This window comes from Oncorhynchus mykiss, chromosome 18 (genome assembly GCF_013265735.2).
Source record: "Oncorhynchus mykiss isolate Arlee chromosome 18, USDA_OmykA_1.1, whole genome shotgun sequence".
In the NCBI taxonomy this organism is placed as follows: Eukaryota; Metazoa; Chordata; class Actinopteri; order Salmoniformes; family Salmonidae; genus Oncorhynchus; species Oncorhynchus mykiss.
The window spans coordinates 30,660,841-30,679,996 of NC_048582.1; the positions used below are offsets into that span (position 1 = coordinate 30,660,841).

The 19,156-nt window shown below is 40.5% G+C and overlaps 1 protein-coding gene across 1 annotated transcript; it reads right to left on the minus strand.

Annotated features, from left to right (window-relative positions):
• Nucleotides 1-760: 760 nt before the first annotated feature.
• LOC110496794 (IgGFc-binding protein) lies at nt 761-13,709 on the minus strand. Its single transcript, XM_036952481.1, has 10 exons — nt 13,626-13,709; nt 13,341-13,384; nt 4,307-5,560; nt 3,915-4,177; nt 3,286-3,630; nt 2,523-3,090; nt 2,101-2,300; nt 1,463-1,840; nt 1,058-1,335; nt 761-959 (listed from the first exon to the last, which is right to left on the minus strand). The coding sequence occupies exons 2-10, from the start codon at nt 13,381-13,383 to the stop codon at nt 947-949; spliced, it is 3,342 nt and encodes a 1,113-aa protein (XP_036808376.1). The 5' UTR covers nt 13,384; nt 13,626-13,709; the 3' UTR covers nt 761-946.
• Nucleotides 13,710-19,156: the final 5,447 nt, after the last annotated feature.

Genomic DNA, 19,156 nt, shown 5'->3' on the forward strand with positions numbered 1-19,156 from the left:
CCTTGCACAGTCTTCACATTTTGCTGCCTTAAAATAACATTTAAAAAAGGATGAAATCTCTAGATGAAAATGATAGAATATTCTAATTAATACAAATTTATAAAATTAAGATGTCTTCACACCCCAAAGTTGATACTTGGTGTAGGCACCTTTAGAAGCCATTACATTAATAAGGTCTGCAAAAAAGCAGTACTCACTGTAGTGTTTTTGAGGACTAATGCAGTATTTACTGTAGTGTTGCGGACATGACTGTAGTGTTTACATTTTACTATAGTGTAAACATACTTTTACTATAATATAGTAACTACTGTATTAATGTCCAGCATCATGTTATGGGCATGCTTGTCACCTGCAGGGACTAGAGAGTTTTTCAGGATCAAAATACATATGAAAGGAGCAAATCCCAGGTAAAAAGTTAGTTTCCCAACCAAATGTAATGAGCTTGAGGAATTTTGACAAAAACAATGGATAAATGTTGCCATAAGAGTTTGACAATGTTGAAAGAATCTTATCCAAAATTATTCACAGCTGTAATCCCTTTTTAAATGTAATTTTAAAACAGTGAAATATGAAGATAGTGGAGGTCTATATACCTATATACACTCTATGTCCTCCCATGACATCTGAAGGAGGCCATATACTTCTGTGTACATAATCAACTATTTTCTATAGTCTGTCCCTAATGTAATCCCCTATGCAGAACATAGTAAAAGACCAATGAATTATCATCTGGAGAAGTACAATAGAGACAATACATCAGTTTTTGATGCTTTTCTTGTCGACATTTTATTGTTTGGTTTTTACAGAATAATTTCACAAAATGTAATTGTTCGGTAAGAATAGAATTAAAGTTATCACAAACATTTATTGAAGACTGATTCTCTATCAGAGGTGATTAATCTGAGTAGTTAAAATGTCTTGTGGATGAAATAATGTTCCATGGTGTTCAAAGGCCGCCACTGTAAGGGGTCAAAGAGCATGTATACATTTTCACAACTTGAATGTTATTGATTGCTTTTCAGATTTGAATCAGTTCCAGATTTATACAGTTACTCACCTGCAGGCTGGGAAGTCTGGTGCATTCCAGCCATCCATGTATTCCTGCATAGTCCGGTTGAGACTAGGGCCCGGGATGTCTCCTGAAGGATTCAGTCTTCCACAAGCTCCACACACCTTGTCAGCCATGTGGGCACTCACTGTCACTATGATCTCCTGAGAGAGGCTATATGACACCTGAAGGCCTGACATCCTCTCAATCATCACTGTCTTGTCATTAACCTTCACCGAGACCTCATTACTCATCAGGCGTGGTAGAGTCACCTTCTTACCGTTTATCTGTGAACAACATTGAAAGAGAAAGTAACACTGATGGAATAGTAAACCATCTGACAATCCTAGATACTGAAGGCAATTGGTGTTATCCATAAACAATATTTAATAATAAATATACGAGGTGACTCACCCATGTTTCATGCTTGCTGTTGACAGTGACGATCAGGTCATTAAAGTAGACGTACACAGCAACAACGCTCTTGAGGCCAGTCTTCCCACAGTCCTGCAAGGTCACCACCACTCTGAACCACTCTTCCACAAGAGCATTGTCACAAACTTTGATGATCTCATAGGCCCCCATGGCTGTGATTGCGCCACTTCTTTCATTGAAAAGGGTGAAGGCACCATTAGTCTCCAACAAACACTTTTTGAGATAGCAGCCACGTTGACCATCCTTGACCTGGCAGCTCTCATCAGCCTTGCACTTGGTGGCCTCACACTTCACATCACCAGAGGTAGAGCAGGTGCAGAGCTCCTGGCAATCCTCTGACAACACAGACTCACCAATCTGAGGGAGAAAAATAGGTACAGTACATTGTTATTGTGGCAGCGTTATAAGGATGCAGTTCTTATCATATAGATACATACATTTTATCTTTGAATTTACATTGAATAATACCTTCTTGGACTATCCACTAAAATACATTACAGTATACACATATTTACTGAAATATATCCATCTGACAATAATGTGTATTTGTGGTACATATTCTTCTACTGTATTGTAAACACTACACATTGTTGGTGTATATTCTAGGTAAACTCCACCTTGTAGGTGTGTCCTTTGTGGTAACAGCTGCACATGTCCCACTTAACACAGCCTGTCCCATTGAAGTAGTAGTCTACATTGCAGGCACAGCCCTCAGCACAGGTGGTGGGGCAGGTGATAATGTCAGAGAGGCCGGGACATGGGGTGGCACAGATCTCAGAGCAGCTCTGGTAATGGCTGTTGGCAGGACAGTCCAGGGCTACACAGGAATAGACTAAGTGATTAGACATGCAATATTGTGTCCAGCCACAACACTCAATAATCAAAATCACCTTTATTCGCCAAATACATTTACATGTACCAGGAATTTGACCTGATGAAATGGTGCTGAAAACAATCATCAGAATATACAGACCGAATATATATACAAAAGAAAGCCAAAGCCAAATGTGTCCCAATCCACAGACTACTAAATACTTACGACAGAAGGTTGCTGTTCTCCAGTTACTGATGTTCACCCCAAAGTCCTGGCAGTCAATCATGTACGCTGATATGCTTTGACAGAGAACCTTACGGTCTCCCTCAGACAAGCAGACATCATAGACACAATCTCTGAAATAAGAGGTGGGGTCTATCACATTGTGGCAGGCGACGAAGGGACCTTGAGGGTTTGTGATGATGCTACAGTCAGCCTCAAATATGAGTTTCTTCTTTGCCTCACACTTGGGGCAGAATTCTCCGCTGCAGCCATCCTCACAAACCACATGTGGCACACTGATCTTCCAGGCTGCCCCAAAGGTCAGGAGGTCCTTGGTTACTTTCCCATCAGGCAGTTGAAACTCATCATTCTTGTTATCGTTGAAATTGCCACACAGACCACAGGTCTTGCCCCGGTAGTTGCCAGGGACGGTGACAATGATGTGGTACACAAGGTCATAGGTGACTCTCAGGCCGAAGTCTGTTGTGATGACATCATAGGTGCCCTCTTGGTAGGCCTGCACTGCTCCATTGTTAAGATTCACAGGGAGGCTCATCATAATTCCATTTACCTGGATGAATGGCATATCAAATATGACCATAACAAATGGCTAGTATCAAGCCTCTTCTAATTATATGCACTAGGTTAGTTGTATACTTTATGACCTTTTATTTTCTTAAAGTGATTACGGAATTGTCTCATGTTAATTAATCAAACACAAAAAGAGTATGTGTGCATTTGTCATACAGTCAAATGAAATACTAACCATTATCATTCCTGCTTGATTCTTTCTTAGAACCAGGGTATTACCATAGACTTCTACAGCCACAAGCTTGGCAACAGATACCTTTGGATTATTTGACATGGCGTACCACTTCTCATTCTCCACCACAACAGAGAAGGGGTTGAGGCGTGTGCCCTCTAGATAGCAGCCTTGAGCTGCAGTGTAGGTGCAGGTACCTTGGAAGTCATATAAGCTGTTGTCAAAGGTCTTGTAATGTGGGTCACCTGAGATGGTGCAGACTCCCTTTCCAACAGCCTGGCAATGCCTGACCCCATTCTTCACCTCACACGTCTCATGGGGGCCACAGCTGAACTTCACACAATTCACCTGGTAAATAACATAACACATACATAATTAAGCCATGAAAATATCCTTCACATCAAAACTTTTATTGTTTAGATGTATAGATTAACACTTGATTAGATCAAGGGCAAATATGTTTCTTTGCTCAAATATTAAGATGTTCAACTAAACCATGCATCGTTCCAAAATGTTAATATACATACAGCTACATTTGAAGTATTTACAGAATTTAAACAAAATACAGAAAATGGACCAAAAGGCAAATACATGACATTAGGCATACCTTACTAAGACCAATGTAAACATACCTTGCCATTGCATGTGCACTCCTCCTGACAGAGCCCATTGGGATGGAACACTTGGCCATTTTTGTAGTATTTATCATTGTAAAGACAACCACATTGCGAGAGGGGCACACACTTTTTTCCATTAAGCACATAGCCCTTGTCACACATACAGCTCTTCACACAACTGGTATTGCACATGGAGGGACCTTCTGGGTCTTCACAGGTGGCAGGACAGCCCCTTCCACACACCTCATAGTGGCTGTTCTCTGGGCATTCAGGGGCATCTTTTGGGGGGATTAAGGGCAGAAATTATAAGAAAAGTATGGTTACCCTGTCACAGCTAGTGTTCACCAGTCACCCTTGGGAGAATCCCTGTTGCTTGAAACACAATAGGACACATTTGATTGACATACCTGGGTTACCAGAGGCAGGCGATCCATAGCCATTGGCATAAGCTCCACCAATGCTGTAGATAGCGAATGGGGAGTTAGCGTGGGCTATCTGGTGAAAGCTAGCTCCAGTACCATACAAGACCTCAGCCCATGAGTACTCAGTTCCGTCCACTTTGTGCCACTCAATTTTTAAGGGCATTGGGAGCTTGTCTACCGTGAACCCACCCAGGTCCTTGGTAAGAGCCACCATTACGAACATGTTGTGGAAGCCAGCTTGCCCTTCTAGAGAGTATGAAGTGCTGAATTGATCAGTTGGTAGAATGGTGAACAGAAAAGGGTCGTAGTATTGCTTCTTTCCTATGTCACCTCCGTTGAACTCATACAGGACCTGAATGCCTTTGTCAGCACTCAAGTAATAGGAATTTGGCCAGGTGACAATGAGCTCCAACGATTGTCCTGGGAACATTGGTAGTGTAAGGAAATCGATACCAGTTTGAATGACTTTGACTTGAGTGAACTGAGATGTTTGGATATAAAGACTATCATATCTGTTGATGTCTTTATGGAAAGGCAGTGGTGCAACAATGAATTCCTTCCCCCAACTCTTAACGGGCTGGAGCTGCTCATAGACGTGGTTGCAGCCAGTATATTTCTTAGTACAGCTGTGTCCTGAGAGAACTCCTACTGGAAACTTAGAGATCACGTTGGTGCCACTCAGATCAAACTGGCTCTGAATCTGTACACTCTCAAAGGGCAAAAGATCGATTGTCAGCTTGCTGCCTGCAAAATACTTTTGCCTTTGGAATGTCACCGGGGCAGTCAGATAGACCTCAACCCCAAAGTTCTTCTCTTTGTAGTTGATGATGGAAAACTCTTTGGAGAACCTATCACCAGCGGTCGACATGGGGGTGAAGATGAAGTACTCTGTTCCCCAGTCTTTCACGGGGTAGACAACAGAGGTGTCAGCAGTTTCCTTTTTGTAGTTGAGTGACAACACTGTGACCTCCTGGGAAGCTTCGATTAGGACAGTGGGAAAGTTCTTTTTACTGCCAATCATCTCTACTCCTTTGGGTAGGTCAAAGGACACGCTTTTACCAGGGTCAACTGTCTTCTCATAGACCTTCCCAAGGGCAGTTACCTTGACCTTAGTGGGTTGGAGGGAGGTGGGGGGAGATGCCACTTCAATCTTAAAGCTTGAGCCTTTATAGTCTTCAATATAATTTTGCATGAAGGCTGTGGCAAACTCTTTCCCTGCCGGCCCAGCAGAGCAAAGTCCTAGAAAAAAATGTTTCAAAAATGTTCATAAAATCTATGGGAAAAAAATTCAAGTTCACTAAGGATAATAATTATGCAAGCCACAAACATCACACTATCTATTTTTGAAGCAACATAAATTCTGAAGGTAAAGTTAATAGTGCAGATAGAATAGTGCGAGATAATGATACTATTATGATTTAGTAAGGGAAAAACTTTTGTTATCTGACTCAGTTTAGCTTGAAGACAAAGACAACCTTGGTCATTTTCAGGAGAGAAATAACACCCCACATGAAAAAATGCTACAGTTTACAATCAAATTCCGTAGTAAAGTGTAGTACAGTATATTGTAGAATACTATGCTCCACACTGTAGTATTCCTAGATCATGTGTAGAACTTGGGGATAGATCAAAATGTACTGGGGGGAGAGGCAGGCCCAACTCAAGTTGTCATCCCCCCAAAAATACACCCCCTCCCAAACATAAAAGACATTTGCCACATGACCCTCCCCTTGTACTGTAAAATAAATTGAACATGCTCCCTCCTCATGTAATTAACTCAAAATAGTGTTGACAAGAACAAATAACAATAACTGTAGCGATCCTGTGTTTATGAATGTTTATGTGACTTCATGCTTTTGTGGCACAGTAGACACCACACAGGGCTACGGGCAAGAAGGTTGAGGGTTCGCCAACCACTAGAGACGAGCTCAGTCTTCCTGTCTGTTTCTGTAAGTATATACGCTGGGAGATGAGAAGAAAATACAGGGAGTGAATATTTAATGATTAAACAGACAGGAAACAAAACACGAGCAGCGTCTGGACAAGGGACACATAAAGACATTAATGCTGACTCAGGAAAGAATCTGAGTAAGTGACAGATATAGGGGAGGTAATTAATAACGTGATGGAGTCTAGGTGAGTCCAGTGAAGTGCTGATGCGCGTAACGATGGTGACAGGTGTGCGTAATGATGAACAGCCTGGCGGCCTCGAGCACCAGAGAGCAGGAAAGGGGGCAGACATGACAGTTTCATTCCACTATGATCAACTATGGGGAAATCAGATTTCCTACATTTTGATGCCATATTTATAATTATATAAAATATATGCAACGAATTTTCCCCCAACAGGTTTCTGTGCCACAACCAATTAACAAAACAAACCGACTTTGGGCACTTCAATATAATTGTTTGCTGGTTTAACACCAAAATAGTAGACTCTCAATCTGGATAAATAGAAAATGCATCCCTCCCTACTAGAGCTGGCCCCATTTTGGTCGACTGAGATTTCTTAATTAAAGCAGTCTCAAATATGTTTTTTTTTCATAGCGCACAAGACACCAATCTGATTTGCGCCTGACTCAGTGGACTAATCCATTGTGGAGACTGTAGGGATGGCACAGTCCATCACTCTAAGACATGTGCTACTGAAATTGTATATGGTTATATTATGTAAGAACAATGGTGCAACTAGGGTTGCAAAATTACTGGAACTTTCAGTAAATTCCCTGGTTTTCCCAAAATACAGGATGGAGGTGTATTGGAATCGGGATGGAATAAACAGGAAATCCGGAATCCTCCAACCACGATTTTTGGAAAATCAGTGAATTTATAGAACATTACTGGAATTTTGCAACCCTAGGTGCAACACTAATAAAAAAAACATTATTTTATGACCAATGTGATTTCACCCGCATTGGAGAGCGGTTGCGGTCTGCAGTTCAGAAACGTAGCTTAATCTTCTATGCGCAGTTGAATTGGCGCCTTTTCCTAGACCATGTTGCTATGTGCATAATGGAAAAGTTAACCACGGAGGCAGCAGCGGAGTGTGAAGAGAAAACAGCCCTTGCCTTGTCTAAGAAAAGTGAGGAGAGATAATTAGGTCTGTAATCAATAGCCTAACAGTTAAATGTGCCTGGCTTTATTAACAATCCATATATATCTACAGAAATAAGACAGATCCGACTTATGTTGCCTTTTGAGCAGTGAGTTCTAAGCCTCACGCAATTTGACAATTTCGGCTGTTTTGAATCTTTGCTATGCTATAAGAAATATATATATTTTTCATGGACAGCCTCACTCCCTACCTTGTAAAATTACCCAGTATCTAAGGCTTGACAATATCGCAATGTCATTAAACTTTTTGGTGTTTTGTAACAGATGTTTCTGTCCATTCATCAAATTGCTGCTGCACAGTTTTTGGATTAACTGATAAAACCAATCCAAAAAATACATATATAGGCAAAGATTTTTAAAAGTGACTGTGATTGCACAAAAAAAGTCAGGGATTTATTACCATTGTGGGTCACATTTTTTACATTAATATACACTACCGTTCAAAAGCTTGGGGTCACTTAGAAATGGCCATTATCAGCAACCATCACTCCTGTGGTCCAATGACAGGTTGCGTTAGCTAATCTAAGTTTATCATTTGAAAATGCTAATTGATCATTAGAAAACCCTTTTGCAATTATGTTAGCATAGCTGAAAATTGTTTCAGAAGAAAATAATTTGCTTCTGGCTATTTTGAGCCTGTAATCGAACACACAAATGCTGATGATACAGATACTCAACTAGTCTAAAGAAGGCCAGTTTTACTGCTTCCTTAAATCAGCACAACAGTTTTCAGGTCTGCTAACATAATTGCAAAAGGGTTTTCTAATGATCAATTAGCATTTTAAAATGATAAACTTGGATTAGCTAACACAACGTGCCATTGGAACATAGGAGTGATGGTTGCTGATAATGGGCCTCTGTACGCCTATGTAGATATTCCATGAAATATCAGCCGCTTCCAGCTACAAGTCATTTTCAACATTAACAATGCTATACTGTATATCTGATCAATTTGATGTTATTTTAATGGACTTTTTAAAAAATGTTTCTTTCAAAAACAAGGATATTTCTAAGCGACCCAAAACTGTTGAACGGTAGTGTATACAAGGCTACGTAGATACAGACACGTTACAGATATACAGACAAAAATATGCTCAACCTCCAGATAAGAATGGGGGGGAGTTTAAGTACAATTCTTTCAAGCTTGTTTGTCTGGTCTGTAGATATTGGCCAGTCTTTAGATGCTTGGGGCTGCTGGTGAACCATGATGTGCATGCATAATCAAATTGATACTGGACTAGCGCACTTGCCATAGTCTTTAGGGTGTCTATAGCTAGGTTCCATCATATTGGAGACACATTTTCATGCGAATATTCTAAAATCGGTATAAAAACAATATATGTATTCCAGTGTTTCTGCTGAACAATGTGACCGTGAAGATTTTAATTTACTGGATATTTGAGAAATTTATCAGACATCCTTTCAGATCTGACCTGGCACAGCCAGTGCCGCCTATAACCAAGGGATATTGGCCAAATGAGGCACATTTAAATGTCTTTCATCAGGATCGGACTCCTTTTTTCAATTTTCACCTAAAATGACATACCCAAATCTAACTGCCTGTAACTCAGGCCCTGAAGCAAGGATATGCATACTGTTGATAGCATTTGAAAGGAAACGCATTGAAGTTTGTGGAAATGTGAAATGAATGTAGGAGAATATAACACAAAAGATCTGGTGAAAGATAATACAAAGAAAAAAAACAATGTTATTTTGTATTTCTTTTGTACCATCATCTTTGAAATGCAAGAGAAAGGTCATCACGTATTATTCCAGCCCAGCTGAAATTTAGATTTTGTCCACTAGATGGCAGCAGTGTATGTGAAAAGTTGTAGACTGATCCAATGAACCATTGCATTTCTGTTCAAAATGTTGTATCAAGAATGCCCAAATGTGCCTAATTGGTTCATTAATAACTTGTCTTGTTCAAAACTGTGCACTCTCCTCCAACAATAGCATGGTATACTTTCACTGTATTAGCTACTGTAAATTAGACAGTGCATTTAGATGAACAATAATTTAAGCTTTCTGCCAATATCAGATATGTCTTTGTCCTGGGAAATGTTCTTGTTACTTACAACCTCATGCTAATCGCATTAGGGCACCCACCGATCCTGAAGAAGTTATTTAAACCAGCCTATAACAACATCAAAAACACTATTCATTGGGTTTTGATGTGTAGCATATGCAAAACCTTATAGCCTATGCATGCATAGGCCTATCGGCTTACAGTGGATTCTGAAAATATTCAGACGCCTTCAATTTTTCCACATTTTGTTACATTCCAGATTTATTATAAAATGGATTAAATAATAAAAATCCTCAACATTTTACCCACAATACCCAATAACGACAAAGTGAAGAGAGGTTTTCAGAAATTTTTGCAAAAGTATTAAAAGTTAAAACCCAAAATACATGATTTACATAAGTATTCAGACCCTTTGCTATGAGACTCGAAATTGAGCTCAAGTGCATTCTGTTTCTATAGATCATCCTTTAGATGTTTCTGCAATATGGTTGGAATCCATCTGTGCTAAATTCAATTGATTGGACATGATTTGGAAAGGCACACACGTCTATCTATATAAGTTTCCACAGTTGATAGTGCAGTAAAAGGCACATGACAGCCCGCTTGGAGTTTTCCAAAAAGCACCTAAAAGACTCTCAGACCATGAGAATAAGATTCTCTGGTTTGATGAAACCAAGATTGAACACTTTGGCCTGAGTGCCAAGCGTCACATCTGGAGGAAACCTGGCACCATCCCTACGTTGAAGCATGGTGGTGGCAGAATCATGCTGTGAGGATGTTATTAGCGGCATGGACTGGGAGACTAGTCGGGATCGAGGGAAATATGAATATCTCTGGAGAGACCTGAAAATAGCTGTGCAGCGACGCTCCCCGGCAAACCGGACAGCACTTGAGAGGATCTGCAGAGAAGAATGGGAGAAACTCCCAAAATACAGGTGTACCACGCGTGTAGCGTTATACCCAAGAAGTCTCAAGGCTGTAATCGCTGCCAGAGGTGCTTCAACAAAGTACTGAGTAAAGGGTCTGAATACTTATATTGAACATGAAAAACTGAAATATCACATTTACACATTTGCAAAAATGTCTAAAAACCATTACGGGGTATTGTGTGTAGATTGATGAGGGGGGGGGGGGGGGGGGGGGGGGTGAATTAATACATTTGTAGAATATGGCTGTAACGTAAAAAAATGTGGAAAAAGTCAAGGGGTCTGAATGCTTTCTGAAAGCACTGTAGGTTTTCTACTGTATGATATTCATCTAAAAAAGAGAAGCTTAGGCCTAGCCCCAGAGAGAGAGATATGCTGGCGATAAGCATTATATTGTTATCAGCTTTGTATTTTTCTGTAGGTAAAAAGCCTGCAATTAGGTCTATCGGCTACGGGAAACCCTGGCTCCTTTTCAGAGTTGAGTTTCCATCAAATTGACTTGTTGCAGAAAAAAGTATGTGCGTGAATATGTAGTCCGCATAAACATTTATTTTGAGGTTAAATTCCCACATACCGAATAAAAAATACAAGTTAAATGGGTTTCTATCGCATTATCACCTCTGTGCCTACTGATGGTTTTGTCACAAAAAAAATTTCATTATAGGTAGTCTATACTGAATGTGCCCACTCTGGTATTGGTATGTGCACTAGCCAACAGTTAGCAGATACAGTGGATAATAAGACCTTAGATAATTATTGGAAAGGAGCATCAACCTCATCACTGTGCACTTTCACCACCCTGTGAAGCTTAATAAACTGCATGCTTTCTCATGATGTTGTGACATTTTTCTTTATCCGACGTGTAGGCTACTTTACGCTCATTAAAATTTTGGATGGAAACCTAATCAATGTCAAGCCATTTTGAAGAGGATGAAATTATATTTGGGAGGAATGCGCAGGCCTTCAAGAGACTTTTGAAGTAGCCTAATCAGATTAAAACATTGTGACTGGTTGTGCTGTGCCACATATAAAAAGTAATATAATTTCTAAGTGAAATTATAAATATTTAGGATATATTGTGCAAAGAATAACCGCTCAGATTGGAGAGGAGGCAGGGCATGTGTTAAGCTTTCCTGAATAACTGGGCCTGCTGGAGGCATATGTGGCCACATTGCTATAGGACAACTTGGGAAAATTATGATCTGCAACAGACAGTGCATCCAGTAACAGAAGTAAAAAATACAGCTACTGCTACTGTGCAGTGCCTTATCTACAGTCGTGCCTGCTACTGTGCCTTATCTACAGTCGAGAGTATACTCACAACTGATCTAAATGGAAATAAACATTCAGATAACAGTTTTTTTTGTTGCAGTTATTCAAATGACATTTTCACTGTTGTACTTGCTTGAAAACAATAATGCTATCATTCATTGCATTGTAGTGTTGTAGGCTAGTCTAGGTAGGAAAATTGTATTGTCCCTAAACAATAGGAGATATTTTTCAGCTGTGTGTCACATCTTGACTGTTCTTTCATGCGCAATGATGCACATGGCCTCTCCGTTGCCTATCAGCTTTTCCTATTGGTTCTTATGGAGTCATATTACAATGGATGCAGTTTTGAATGCTTTTATGTGCGGTATGATTGCTAGTTAGTCTATTGCAGATCTGGACAAACGATCCACCTACCGCTATTGTTACTATGAATGGTGGATAGAGTGCAGCATAGACCATTAGACAGGTAGACTATAGTGACCTGTGGTATAGTAAAAGTTAGCACATGAAAAAGCGTAGTGCGTAGTAAGGAAAGTACTAAACACCTTGATAAAGGGGAGGAACATGCAAGTAAAACCTGCTAACCTGCTATTTGGAAATAGCAATCTGTCCCTTACTATCTAATTTGTAGTATACTATACAACACACTGTAGTATCCCTCGATCATCTAGTGCTGTAGGGCAGCCCCCGAAGTGACTCTTCTTCTCAACACTCTTTGCAAAGGTTTTTATTGTCTTCTCAGGAATTCTCAGGTAGCAGAGGTTCTCCCCGTGTTGATGATCCATTTTACATCATGGCTATAATTTACCACATTTGCCAGTAGGAATGTGTTCAACATCTACTGAAGTAGCTAGCAAGTGTACTACCTACAGTAGTTGCCAAGGTAACCAACCAAACAGACTTCCTAGTTTATTTAACCAAAACCATCAGACCTAGCGTGCTATTATGAAAATCAATTCAACAATACCAATACTGTTTTCAATTCAACTTTTGCTTTCAAAAGCAGCTCAAACATAACTTGTAAAAATGAACTATGGCCATTGAATTCTACCGTGCAAATATACAGGTAAATAATACATTCTCTAGAATGCCCTTCAAGCCAATCAGAAAAAAGTATGCCACAACTCCATGGTATAATTAAGTGATAAGTCCCGAGAGGGTGTGGTATATGACCATTAAACCACAGATAGTTCAAAAATATATTTGATTATTACCATGGCATTGTTGAATACTTATTTCTGATTGGCTTGAAGGGCATTCTAGAGCATGCAATATTTCCCTATAACGTACTGTATATTTGCACGGTAAACAATCTGGAAAATAATGCAATTCCTTGGAACGTTGTTCATTATTTTTCGTAGAACGCATAGCCCCTCGTTGATTATGCCACGGCTAAGGGCTGTTGTTATGCAAAACGCAAAAAGGAGTGCCTGGGTAAAGTAATTAGCCATGGTATATTGGCCAAATACCACACACCCCCGAGGTGGCTTATTGCTATTATAAACTGGTTGCCAACGTAATTAGAACAGTAAATAGTATATTTTGTCATTTGTGTATACGGTCTGCTATACCACGGCTTTCAGCCAATCAGCATTCAGGGCTTGAACCTCCCAGTTTATAATACAGTATCCTACAGTCATGTCCACAAAAAATAGCTTGCTTACTATCGAGTACTTACCACTAAGCAGCAGAACCGCGAAACATTGCAGCGACCCCTTCATCCTTACGGCCAAAAACAAATACAAATGGTTATCCCCTGACACCACATAACAACCTTTGTGAGATTGACAGGAATGTATAAGCAGTAAAACATCTAAAGGGCATGCCAAATGGATTCTACATATGGTAGAATACATAACTTCAGAAACATCCCAAACATAGTATTGTCAAGGGAAATGAGTAATACAATGATTTTTTTTAGACCTACTAGTCAAAAAACTTTAAAAAATCTGAAATCTCTTACCTGGATGACTGGCTTGATGGGCTCCTGGGTGCATGCCTTATATTTGGTTGGTCTTCCAGATTACAGCCAATCAGTACAGAGCAGTATCTTTATCAGGTGCCACCTGCCAAGACAGGGGTCACCTCTGTACATGACAAACCCTTCTGTCCAGATGTTATCACTGATCAGATCTTATATAGACATACACCCACACAATCCGGATGCTTGGTTGCTGTTAATGTGTATTCTATTAGCAACTCAAAACCATTTGCTGTATCCACAACAATGCGGAGTTTAACTTTCCAATGCAGCTATTTTTATCTCAATATCAAATCATTTCTGGGTACCAATTAAGTACTTTACTGTCATTGTTTTCAATTAAATTGGTCAGAAATACAATTTCTTATTGGACTAATAACTAATTTATTGCCTGGTGATGACACCAGGCTGGCAAAAAATGCCATAGGCTGAAATTTCAGACGGTCTTTTCAAGCAGCATTATCAACATTTTCACGATTTATATTCCAATCTCAAAGTGTGGAAGTATACACTCAGTTTATTTGGTACACCCATCTAGTACCTTTGCCTCCGGAACAGCCTGAATTCTTCAGGGCATGGAAACATTACTCAATTGGTATCAAGGGACCTAACATGTGTCAGGAAAAAATTCCCCACACCATTACAACACCGGCAGCAGCCTGTACAGTTGATACCAGGCAGAATGGGCCCGTGGACTCTTGCTGATTATGCCAAATTCTGGCTCTGCCATCAGCATGATGCAACAGGAACCGGGATTTGTCGGACCGTGCAATATTTTTCCATTCCTCAAATTGTCCAGTGTTGGTGATGGCTTGCCTACTGGAGCTAATGCTTCTTGTTTTTAGCTGATTGGAGTGGAACCTGTTGTGGTCGTCTGCTGCAATAGCCCATCTGTGAAAAGGACCGACGAGTTGTGCTTTCCGAGATGCCGTTCTGCACACCACTGTTGTGCTGTGCTGTTATTTGCCTGTTTGTGGCCCGCTTGTTAGCTTGCACGATTCTTGCCATCTCATCAACAAGCTGTTTTCGCCCACAGGACTGTCCCTGGCTGGATGTTTTTTGGTTGTCGCATCATTCTCGGTAAACTCTAGACACCTTAGCTTGTGAAAAGCTCAGGAGGCCGGCTGTTTCTGAGATACCAGCACGCCTGGCACCGACGATCACACCACGCTCAAAATCGCTTAGGTCACTCCTTTTTCCCATTCTAATGTTCAATCGAACAGTAACTGAATGCCTTGATGCCTTTCTGACTGCTTTATATAGCAAGCCACGGCCACATGAGCAAACCATTTTCGTGAATTGGGTGGTGTACCTAATAAACTGGCCATTATATAAGACACAGGAAAATCGCGTTTTTGACTGCATTGGGCGTTTAAGTAAAACATACTGATAAATATGAAAAATAGATAAATTGATGACATTTGGTAGCTTCTGTGAAATGTTATTGTAATATTCAGTAGATGTAATATCTAATGGCATATCATCCCCAACAAATAGATTGCAGTTGAGTTGGTCATCCAGCATCCTTATGACATCAGGTGAAATTGATTATTGTAAAGTGTAGACCTATGTATTACCATCATCAAACTGCTGAAAGTGGCCTGTCTTCACAAATTTATTGGGTTAGCCTAGTGGTTAGAGTGACAAGGTGAAAAATCTGTCTATGTGCACTTTAGCAAGACACTTAACCGTAACCCTAATTTCACCATCCACAATGGCAGACCCTGGCTGTGACCCCACTCTCTGAGGGTGTCTCAGGGAGTGGGAAATGAAAAAAACAAACATATAAATTACACACTAGTACATGTGAAATAGAAGAAAAAAAATATAGCACCCACCAAATGAACCTCTAGCTCTAGTTAGATACCTGTAGGCCTACTCTGTAAAAGGGTTCTAGCGTAGGATGGGTTATGGATGGGGGAACACTTTCAGCCCACCTTTACTTCGAGATACATCCTTTCATTCTAGATTTGGAAGGCACCGGCATGTTTCCAGTTGCAGATGGAACGACGACAACTAGGAAATAATCAGAAAGACATTAAATCCACTTTTTGTACCGAGTGAGAAATGCCTCTTGTATGTGTGTATATCTTTCTTAAGGCCGCGCTGTGTGACTGAAGTGCTGTCATCTTCTTCTATATGTGGCCGCATTGCTTAGAAATGACTATTTCTTTCAAAGATTTTTGGACATGCAAGATGTCCAGCAGCTAATATGACAGTTTAAAAACATAGCTTGTCCAAAGAAAGTGGTCTCTTGGTGCAACTTACCTTGGGCATGAGGTAAATTGAGCATAGGGACAGGGTAAGCATGATTAGCCATTGGCTCAACTTGCCCCTAGCCAAATGGCACAATTTACCCCAAAGCAACCTTTTTGACTATATTAGCCCACACAGCTACAAGGATTCACTTTCATGCTAGGTTCAGGACCTCATATTGCAGCTTATAGAGACCCCAACTGATGTATAAAACAGTCTTAAAACGATCTACTTTGGTTGAGTTACACTACTAGACCAAAAGTATGTGAACACCTGCTCGTTGCACATCTCATTCCAAAATCATGGGCATCAATATGGAGTTGGTCCCTCCATCGCTGCTATAACAGCCTCCACTCTTCTGGGAAGGCTTTCCACTAGATGTTGGAACTTTGCTGCGGGGACTTTCTTCCATTCAGCCACAAAAGCATTAGTGAGGTCGGGCACTGATGATGGGCGATTAGGCCTGGCTCACAGTCGGCATTCCAAATCATCCCAAAGGTGTTTGATGGGGTTGCGGTCAGGGCTCTGTGCAGGCCAGTCAAGTTCTTCCACACCGATCTCCACAAACCATTTCTGTATGGACCTCGCTTTGTGCATGGCGACTTTGTCATGCTGAAACAGGAAAGGACCTTCCCAAAGTTGGAAGCACAGAATCGTCCTGATTGTCATTATATGCTGTAGCATTAAGATTTCCCTTCACACAAAACATGACAAACAGCCACAGACCATTATTCCTCCTCCACCAAACTTTACAGTTGGCACTATGCATTTGGACAGGTAGCGTTCTTCTGGCATCCGCCAAACCTGTATTCATCTGTCGGACTGCCAGATGGTGAAGTGGGATTCATCACTGCAGAGAACGCATTTCCATTACTCCAAAGTCCAATGAAGGCGTGCTTAACACGACTCCAGCCAAAGCTTGGCAATGTGCATGGTGATCTGAGGCTTGCGTGCGGCTGCTCAGCCATGAAAACTTATTTCATGAAGTTCCCGACTAATGGTTATTGTGCTGACGTTGCTTCCGGAGGGAGTTTGGAACTCAGTAGTGAGTGTTGCAACCGCTACGCACTTCAGCACTTAGCGGTCATGTTCTGTGAGCTTGTGTGGCCTACCACTTAGTGGCTGAGCCGTTGTAGCTCCTAGACTTTTCCACTTCACAATAACAGCACTTACAGTTGACCAGGGCAGCTCTAGCAGGGCAGAAATCTGACAAACTGACTTATTGGAAATTTGGCATCCTATGATGGTGCCACATTGAAAGTCACTGACCTCTTCAGAACGGGTTGTTCTACTGCCAATATTTGTCTATGGAGATTGCATGGCTGTGTGCTCGATATTATACACAACAGGTGTGGCTGAAGTAGCCGAATCCACTCATTTTAAGGTGTGTCCACATGCTTGTATACTAAATATTTTGGACCTAACTTGCTTACCACAATTTCCACAATGCATCTGCTCACAAATGTGTTGTTAAACATAATAATGTAATGGTTACATCTCTTACTGTAATATGCATTCATTTCAAAGGATGTGGAACAAATGTTTGGTTCTATTTTTCTGCAATGTTTCCTGACTATTTTCACCTTAAACCTATTGGTTTTCTGAGCTGGTCTTCATAGACAGATGTGACTCATGGTTTTTAGCTCATTAGCTGCTGAGTAAATTGTATGTGATGCTATTGAATAACAATTACAGTATTTATATTCAGGGTGGTGAATGAAAACATTGTTTCAGTCACACCCTACAGGAACTTTAAACCCAACACACACAAATTATCAAATGGATGGAGATTATTTGACATTGTTAAAAGGAAAGATTAACATTGTGCAGAACACACATTTCATTGTTTCACAGATATTAGGTTGATAACAGAGAAAGTTACTGCAATCATGATCTACTTTCTCAGGTTGCAAGTTCAACATAGACAGGTAAAACTTTTAAAACAACACATTTCACTACACCTAGTGGTTAGAGTGACAAGGTGAAAAATCTGTCTATGTGCACTTTAGCAAGACACTTAACCGTAACCCTAATTTCACCATCCACAATGGCAGACCCTGGCTGTGAGCCCACTCTCTGAGGGTGTCTCAGGGAGTGGGAAATGAAGAAAAAAACACATATAAATTACACACTTGTACATGTGAAATAGAAGGAAAAAAATATAGCACCCACCAAATGAACCTCTAGCTCTAGTTAGATCCCTGTAGGCCTACTCTGTAAAGGGTTCTAGCGTAGGATGGGTTATGGATGGGGGAACACTTTCAGCCTACCTTTACTTGGAGATACATCCTTTCATTCTAGATTTGGAAGGCACCGGCATCTTATAAATAAACGTTTCCACTTGCAGATGGAACAACGATAACTAGGAAATTCAACATGGACAGGTAAAACATTTAAAACAACACATTTCACTACACCTCTCCGGTGTATGTGACAATAAAACATATGTAATTTATTCATTTATTTGTATTTTGATTCAAAGTTCTAACAAGTAGGCTAAATCACAATGTGCTTTCATAATACAGTTCAGCATTAATATTTGGGTTTGCAATAACTTTTTTTTTAAATGAAACATTTACTGATGCCATTATGTGTTCTTGCCAGGATGTCAGTTTCTGAATAAGGCCTGTTGGATACTGCCTGCATGGAGACCATGTGAGTGTGCGAGTATGCTAGTGCTTGTTTAAGCTAAAGCCTGTATGCTTACCAAAGTTGTCATGGTACAATAGAAAACTGGGCATTTTGGCACAAAGTGCACATTTTGTTTTGTTCTATGCGTATAATGACTGAATATTCTTGGAATGAAGTCAAGGAATGCTCGACTGACTAACGCTATAGGTGGGCTATAGAGCGTGTAATTCTGTGCTGTGCACAGCAACCTCCCCCAGTGTAATGGCTCTCGTTGGTGGTAGGAAGAGTGGACCAAGGCGCTGCGTGGTAGGCGTACATCATCTTTTTATTGATGACACCAAAAGCAAAATAACAACGATAAAAAACAAAAGCGTACAGTTCTGTAAGACTAAGAAACTATACAGAAAACAAGATCCCACAATCTAATGGTGGGAAAAAGGGCTGCCTAAGTATGATTCCCAATCAGAGACAACGATAGACAGCTGCCTCTGATTGGGAACCACACTCGGCCAAAAACAAAGAAATAGAAAACATAGAATTTTCCACCCGCGTCACACCCTGACCTAACCAAACATAGAGAATAATAAGGATCTCTAAGGTCAGGGCGTGACACATAAGGGGCTATT

Bases quoted from the DNA above. Each gene is read 5' to 3' on its own strand.
- LOC110496794 (XM_036952481.1), bottom strand. From the start codon at position 13,383: ATGAAGGGGTCGCTGCAATGTTTCGCGGTTCTGCTGCTTAGTG. The intron at 4,178-4,306 runs GTATGTCAATCA...TCCCCCCAAAAG, and splicing joins GCCTGCCTCTGGTAACCCAG to ATGCCCCTGAATGCCCAGAG. The intron at 1,336-1,462 runs GTGAGTCACCTC...TGTTGTTCACAG, and splicing joins ACAGCAAGCATGAAACATGG to ATAAACGGTAAGAAGGTGAC.